The sequence below is a fragment of the Apaloderma vittatum genome, unplaced genomic scaffold, assembly GCF_000703405.1.
Source record: "Apaloderma vittatum isolate BGI_N311 unplaced genomic scaffold, ASM70340v1 scaffold14291, whole genome shotgun sequence".
Lineage (NCBI taxonomy): Eukaryota > Metazoa > Chordata > Aves > Trogoniformes > Trogonidae > Apaloderma > Apaloderma vittatum.
Genome location: NW_009699709.1, coordinates 9,458 through 17,852, shown reverse-complemented (window position 1 = coordinate 17,852; position 8,395 = coordinate 9,458). Strand labels below are relative to the sequence as shown.

Below are 8,395 nucleotides of genomic sequence, written 5' to 3'. Positions count from 1 at the left end.
TTCTTCATTTATATACAATAAATATTTCAATGGAAAGATCAAACCACTGCCAACCCATTCTTGCGTGTCCTCTTTAAACAAAACAAGAAAAAAGATGACTTGAATATTCTTTTGGTACAAAATCAGTTTTTCTATCATACACAAGTGATGTGTGTGTGCATGAAGTTACAAATCACTGGCTGTTACAAAATCAGGCCATGCAAAATTTCTTTTGCACAATGGTTCACAGAGAGTTAGAGATTAAAAAGTACAAATAAAACAAAATAAGAATTCTCAAAGATGTTTGAGTGCCCACGTTATAAGCTGCTCACGTTAGAAATGCCCGTGCTTCAGGCCAGGTATCTCTTGAAAGAGTTTATTACCCTTCTCTTGGAATATAGAAGTTGAAAGCAGGCAGCCTTGAGGCAGAGACAGAGAAATAAAGACAACAACTGCAAAACTGTGTTGTTTTTATTTTAAACATGCAAAATACAGTTCATGCATCTGCCATTTTGAAAAATCTCTCAGTTCATAGCAGATTAAACCAAAGACATTTTGGCTATCGACGCTCCATAAATATTTCAAAATGCTTTACAGTGTAAAGATAAGAAATTTAGCAAAATTTCAACAAACCTGTATAAAAACCAGATACAGATAAGTTTTTATTTCAAGGCGACATGCTGTAAAGAGTTCACTTTTTTTTTCTGGATTTTTTTTCTCATAAAAAGTTTTCAACAATACAATCGCTTAACAGATTTAAGCCTTTAGGCTACACATGCAAAAAAAAAGGGTTATTTTAGTTAAAAATCACCAAAACGTGCTATTTCTTTGTTGTTTCATTTTTAAGTACAGTAGTTGTAGACAGTAGCATTTCTCTTTTGTTAATTCTGTAAAAGAGTGCAGGCAGGTTCATGGAGCTAGTGTCCTGGAAGACTCGTACTCTGCCATACATTTGGGTTTTATGCCTTTGCCGTTGTAATAGTCCACAACTTGGTTTGGAACTTCAGCCAAAACGCTTTTTGCTAGAGCAGCTGGGGATGCCTGCAGGAAACGGTAGAAAACAGAAGTGTTAACCTGTCTCTCTGTGAGAAGCACGACAGTTTTACAGACATCGGTGCCGTGAGATGAAAATGGGAAGCATGGCACAGAAACAGAAGGCAAAACGACTCAAAAGTGAGCGGCACTATTGCTGCAAACTCATTTTTGTGAGTCAGTTTGGGCTTGTATCTGTAGCTGTCTGAAAGCACACTCAAGCCAGAAGTGCTCTGCGTGTTTTTCGAGTGCCTTCGGACTATTTAAAGTTCAGGGTAACTGAAGTTTCTGGTGCTCTGGGAGAGCACCATATCGCAAACGAAAGGGCTGCAAAGCCTTCATCTGCACTCAGTGAGGAGCCCCATGGAGCTGCAAGCTGAATACAAATGGACATCACTGCAAAAGGGGGACCTTCACCATTCAGCTCTTCAGGATCTGACGTGGTGTTTTAATGGCTAGGGAAGTTCTGAGTGAAATAAAAAATACTTTGTTTTCCTTGGAATTCAACCATGGTCATAAGAAGGCTTCAAACCCCTGCAGGGGAACTCAGCTCTTCAGCACACCAACTCCAATACCAACTTCAGCACACCAACACTTCCCTGCTCACTGTCTCTTATATTGTCAGCCAGGCTTCAAAATTACCCTGTCACCAACCAATTGCCCTACACTGTTTCACAGTGTGGGATCCTGATCCTTCCAAGATCTTAATATTAGTCTTATGTATGATGTAAATGGTAAACTAGCCACAGGCAAGCTAATCCAGGCATGCAGAAAGCCCCTGGGCTATTGTATATTCCAGTATCAGATGTCAGAATACTACAAATTACAACTAACGCTAGCAAAACCAGAAACAAACTGATTTTTGTGTGTGTGTTGGTATTATGAGTCACATACGTGATTAGTAACAAATGAAATGGACTGCTGTTGACCTACTGTGACATTTATACTAAAATATTTGTGCAGGCACAAAAGCCTGGAACATTTCTGCATGAATGACCTGGCAAAGCAGAGCTCGTCCTTTGTGTGACAGCCCAGCAACTCATCCCAGGTAGTAACAGAATCCATTTATTTTAATCCTTCAAAGTAAAATGCATGGCTTTCCACAGTAGCCCTACTCTTGCCTAAACCTGTTTTGACTGAAATCAGCAGAAAATACCCATACTGATAGCTAATATGCAAAGATCAGATCAGCCAGCAGCAGAAAAATAATTCCTGAAGGTGGTAATTGGTTTGTATTACAAATGACTGTTGGTTCAGCTCTGTAGCTTCACCGCATTTACTTTTTAATTACAATGCGTAGTGCAAAATGTCACTCCCATGGTGGTGAAGAGTTGAGTTTCCACTCTCACTTGTAACGTGTGTTATTTACTCACAGTTGTTAGCCTCAGTGATTAAACACGATGCAGAGGGGAGCACAATCTACCTGTGGCATCAAGCGTGCGCACCGTGTGCCACGCATCTCACAGGCAGAGCCCATTTCAGCTCTTGAAATGTGACCGTGAATGGATTGAGACAGGTGATTTTCTTCAGCTACACTGCAGTGACTGTGAGTATCGCCATTCCACAGCTCGGGTGAAGGACGCTCCCATTGCTGGGGCTGGTGGTAATTACAGAGAAGAAATTCACTTGGGGTCAGGGAAAATATTTTCCCTCCACTTGTTGTGTTCTCCTGCAGTGAATTGCACGTGTCGCCCACTACACAATGGGACTTTTTTAATGGTTACCTTGATTTTGTCAAGCCTCTGCAGGTACAGGATTTGCCAACAATCACTGCAATTACTATCATTATTATTCTGATAGCTTCAAAGATATTCCTTAAAGAGAGAGTGCAAAACGTAGGATGCTTTACTGAAGTACTCCTGATGTGCTGCATGGTGTAGGAGATGTATAATAAAGCTTTCTGTCCACATTGGATCCTGAGCCAATAAAACACTGAAGTAAGTATGAAGTTTGGGGTATGCGAATAATTGTAACTATTTGGAATGTGTTAAATGCCTGTATGAGTGCCGATCAGGATCAGAACCTGCTCTGAAGTCAAACCTATAAAAGAAAATACATTCATGCTATAGGTTATTTTTACAACTTCCTTCTCCCTCCTTTTCTTACAGAGGCAGCTTTTGAATAGATTATTTTTGATCTCCTTGGATGGATATAAGATTTTTGAGTTCCAGCCTGAACTGCAAATTGAAGTAATATTGTTTGGGTTGACCTCAAATGAATTTTGGTTTACTGTTCCAGCAAAACAAAAAATAATTGCTCACAAAAAACATTTTCTTCCCTCCTTCCATCAGTAGTAGAAGCAATACAGATTTAGGCATAAATAAATACTTGATTTACCAGGAAGACTTTTAAACCTTATACAACTTGATCTTTCAACTGTTTTCTTGTACTTAATAGTTGAACAATCTAAATACTAACACTAAACACAAGGTACATTGACAAAAGGTATGTGATTTTTAACCAAACACATTCACTTAGATCTGCCAAATGCAATATGCTGAATTATGATAATTCTTGTGTTTGATTGGAACTGATCGGACAAAAATCTCCCAAATGTTTTAAATCTGCATCTCTCTGGGAGGAAAAATAAGTTTGAGCCAAAACATCACACTTCTTTCTCCCATCAAAAATTACTTCATTAGCTGATGCAACAGTCAGGGCCTTTTGTTTGTGCTGAGGCTAAGCAAGAGAGCTGTGACCATGACTTTGTTCAGAGAGAGATTATTTGGGATATGACAATAAAGACACTCAGTGAGAAGTGGCTGTTGTTATGGGCACTCATCCATTACATTGGCATTTGTCGAAATGCTGAAAGATCACAATCAAGAGACTAAATATCAAGTTACATAAGATATATTGACTTTTCTGATATAGCAAAGACATTATCTATATCTATATCACTATTATCTCTGCTACTGAAAGAAAGGGGGGAAACCTCACCATTATTTGACAAGAACAATACATTTTGAAAATTGCTGTCCTCTCCAAGTACTGGGGAAGTTAACTGAAAGCAGCTAAAAGTCATTTGACCAATGCTGGCAATTAATATCGTACATTGACACACTCACAGGTTCGCACTAGAGGCACAGTATATTCAATGCCCAGAACCGCAACTGTCAGCATTAATTCCTTCAAACAAGGATGATTTCATCTTTGTTATAAAATCACAAAACGAGACTTAAAATAACAAGTACAGCTGGCTCTGCCAGTTCCTTGCAGAAACATGTTTTTGACTAACTGAAAGTAGGCCTGGCACTAGCCCATAAATAACTTGCCTCTCGACCCTTTTGCAGCAGACTCCAGCGCAGCGCTATGCACTGGTGATTATCTGGAGGAGGAGAATCACAAGCCATGGGCAGGTCCTGCTACTGTGATTCTATATGTTGTTCCAGCAGATAGGTGACACGTGACACTGCCAGCACAGTGTCTGTACCTACAGGTCTGTACCTACAACTCATTTGGCACAGCGTTCAACCTAACAGCACAAGGTGAGCTCTCCCTCCTGTGAGGATCCACTGTTTACATAAATGAAGAGGGAAAAGAGGAACAAGTTTGTTCCTCCTCGGTAGAGTTTGTGAAAGTGAGAAGCATGTCTAAATCTAAGACAAAGAGGGCAAAATTGCATTTTGAAGTGAGAAAAAAGAGGAAAATAAAATGAAGGTATTTTGGAAAAAAAAATCTGTGGAGGTAACAGAAATTCTAGAAAAAATAAAGAAATGCAAGCACTGCAATTCCACAGGCAGATCAGAGCCAACCTAGAGCTGAAAACTTCTGTGTGACACATCCAGGTGACTGAGGAGAAAAGCACGTGGTCGAGGCACCGTTTCAGATCGGGCAATTTCATGCTGAGTCTGCCCCTTCCTCTCTGGCAGACACCATGCTGGGCTCAGACCAGCCAGCTGAGGGCACAGGGAAGCTCTTAGTTACACCACTTCCTTCCTTGTGCTCTCGAACAGAATTTGGGGAACGGGTTGGGAGGCAACCAGGATGCTGTGAGTGGGCAGTCCTGCTTCGGAGAATGTAGGGACCTAGATTTCAAGAAGGAAAGAGCCTCCTGAAGAGCACTGTAAATACAAATTGACAGCCATTTCAGCTGCCTGTGGAAATGAAGGGACAGAGAGCAGAATATAGTAGTGCTAATAGAGCAGATACAAAGAGAATGGAAAAGAGACACCAGGAAATACAAGTCAGGGAGGTCAACCAAACTATAATCAGGGAGAAAGTAAGGGCTGGCACCACATGTAGTGCATGGATTCTGCTCCATCTCTTCCTTCCTCACCCTCACCCTCCCACTAACAGGGCACATTTCATCCCGTATCCCGGTTTTCTCCATTTCTGACACGCTTCACACCCACTCAAAGCTCAGCCCAGCCCCAGGGGCTGGGGCTGTCACTGTACGTGACATACATTTACCCTTCTGCGGAATGGACGGAGAAGTCAGCTTACATGTTTGAAGTTCCTAAATGGCACAAACTGGACAATGTCTCGAAGCACAGGCTCGCCCTTGGGAGACCTCAGGATCCCATCATCACCATCCAGCATCTGCATGTCGCTGAAGTCGGCGTTGCCCACCCCGACAATGATGACAGACATGGGGAGGTGAGAGGCGTGAACAATGGCCTCTCTGGTGTCCGCCATGTCTGTGATGACGCCATCCGTCAGAATCAGCAAGATGAAATATTGCTGAAGGTGTTGGACAAGAAGTGAAAAATTATCGTGAGTTAATCTTCCAAAGCTGCTTGTGCTTTTCCAGTATAGAAGTGTTTCTGGCAACTCACTCACAGACTTTTTATTAAATAGAAAAGAGCCTTTATAGGGGTTCAGAGGTTAAGTGTGTTTTGTCATGTCAGATTATCATCAGACATGATAATCCGTGTCAGTAATAGCAAATGGAAAGCCGTATCACTACAGTTTTCACAGGAACAGTTGAAAAGATCCCTAGTGAACAAAATGGTTTAGTACGGCCTCTGCAAGAGACATGAAATTGGGTAGTCTGTAGAGAATCGTGTGAAGTCATCTCCTTGTAAGAGTAACACTTTTAAGCCCTTGGCCCTGAATTTCTGTAACCTTAGTGGTGCAATTCATGTTTCCACAGTGAAGAATGGAGTGTGTTACAGTAAAACAGCTCGAAGAGCAGGAAACAGAACAGTGAGGGAGAGTTTAAAGCTGTGACTTTAATCCATCATTAAGACAAGAATAAAGCCAAAGAGAGCATTGTGCCCTTACCGAGGCCTCCTTGGTGTTGGTCTCCTCCGATGCGGATTTTGCCACTTTCTGGATGATTGGAGCAATGTTGGTTGGCCCGTACAGCTGCAGCTTGGGCAGGCAGCTCTGGTAAGCCTCCACCACGCCCTGTATGCCTGCCAGGGAAACACACAGAAATACATGTGGAGAACATCATCAGTATGGTGCTTGTTAAAAATGTAAATAAAAGGTGGGTTCTGAATGAATAAATTCAAAACATCACATGATTCACTAGGACTAACAACTTCAGATAATTTCTGAGAAGCTGTCTCTAGCTGCCTTGTATCTAGTTTGTAATATATAATTCATTACACCACGCTTCTCCTTCCCAGCAATTTTAAACGTCTATTTTCCAGGTATCAGCTTGCAATGCCATAGCTTCCATCCTTCTCAGTTTGAGGTGTGACTACTTCCTGATGACCGGACTAGATTCGTGCTGAAAGGGCAGGCAGAAACTAAAAATGCTTCAACACTTCTCTCTCCTCATCTTCAGATAAGTGTTTATTTCTGTTTATCATTTACCAACAAATTTGCCCTTTGTTCTTACAGCCTACAGCTGTCAAAGAATCCAAACATCTTTTCTAATACTTCACTCTTCTGTGCTAAGAAAAGAATTTTTCAGGCTGAATTTGCATAATTGCTCACAGGTTGAATTTGCCTATGACCAAAAGCTGTGAAGTCTTGGAAGGAACAGCAGGATGCTTTGCAGTCTACAGAAAAATGAGCTTCAGTCAAGAAGTTTTGATGGAGAACTAGCTATTTTTGGCTTTTTCATTTCAGGATATATAACCGGACTAGAGAGAACAGACTTCTGCTGACACACTTGACAGATCACAAAATGGAAATTGGTGTTTTCAATCACCGAGAAGAAGGATTCCTCAAAGTGATGCGCATTAGCCGCCCCATTCAGAACTCCCGGCTTACCAGAACTACGAGATTAGAGGTCTAAAGCTGGAAAGAGAGTGACAGACTGAAGAGCTCTGCAAAGGATGCCGAAGAATGAAATGACTTCTGTAAGACCCAGAGCCATTTCAGTTGGCACTGAGACCAGCTCCCTCATGAGATTTTACTCAGCCCTGTTTACAGGGCACCTGTATGCAGACTAGTTGCTAATGAATCCCAGAGAGTTGTAAATGCTTTACAACGGTACACCTGAACCTCATGTGAAAAAAATGATGCAGAATGCAGGCTTCTCACTTTATAGCTAACTACAAATTTTTTTTTCCGTTGTAGTGCTCACAGAAAAGAGAACATGCTCCAGTTATAGCTACAATTGGCTAAAATGTAATGTTACAAAATTTCCCTTGCTAATCCCACTACACATTGCAAAACTGACCTTTTGTTAATTCCTAATTTTTAACTTGCTAGGGATTTCATTACTTACTGATCTGGCTTGAAGGCCTCGTAAATCTTCCCTAAGATTACAAGATACACTGTAGTATTTTAAAATAGTGTAAGGTAAATATTACTCTCTGCATTCCATGCAGATTTAGAGTGGTTCATATCAGAAAGCTACTTTCATCTTAGAAAGAAACACATTCTAGAAACATAATTTCTTGTTTGTTATCTCAGATTAGTATCTTTTAGAAATATCCACTTTCCTTATATATCCAAATCCAACAAGATATGCAAGTGGCTTACTTTGTGGCTTACTTTTCTTGGACCCCATTATTTTAAGGAGAGCTAATGCACATTTTTCTTCACAATTCAACTCTGGATGTTTTTAATTGGAATCGACTTTCCATAGCTCTGATGAAATAGTGTCTGTATACATATGTGGGTTAAAGATGCATGTAAAATGTGTGCATATGTAGAACATTCATTAGATTACAGGTTGTCACTCTTTCTTGGTTTAAAGCAAAAAAAGTGACTAAAATCTCAACCTCAAGCTGGCTGCCAAGCTTACAGGCACTTCTAGGTGTATACATGTCATTTCTACATCTTTTAACTCCTTAAAAGCAACATAAAAAGTTGCATAAATACATCAAGCATCTGCAGGACTTATGCCCAATTACATTTGGAGCGTATGACCTGCAGAGGCTGGGGCAATGCAACAACCCAAGCGCAACGACGATGCACAAGAGCCCGCTGAACCGAAAACAAAAGTCTTGCATTTCAGATGTGTGAGCTCTGAATTCTT

General features: G+C 40.8%; 1 protein-coding gene across 1 annotated transcript in view; it reads right to left on the bottom strand.

Moving 5' to 3' along the window:
* Window positions 1–437: 437 nt before the first annotated feature.
* The window catches only part of CPNE4 (copine IV), a gene marked incomplete at its 5' end in the record, with an annotated part of 11,757 nt that continues 3,799 nt past the window's right edge, over window positions 438–8,395 (bottom strand). Inside the window, 3 exons of the mRNA XM_009878507.1 lie at window positions 438–1,020; window positions 5,458–5,694; window positions 6,238–6,371. Coding sequence (XP_009876809.1) covers window positions 889–1,020; window positions 5,458–5,694; window positions 6,238–6,371 — 503 coding nt within the window. The remainder of the gene's footprint in view (window positions 1,021–5,457; window positions 5,695–6,237; window positions 6,372–8,395) is intronic.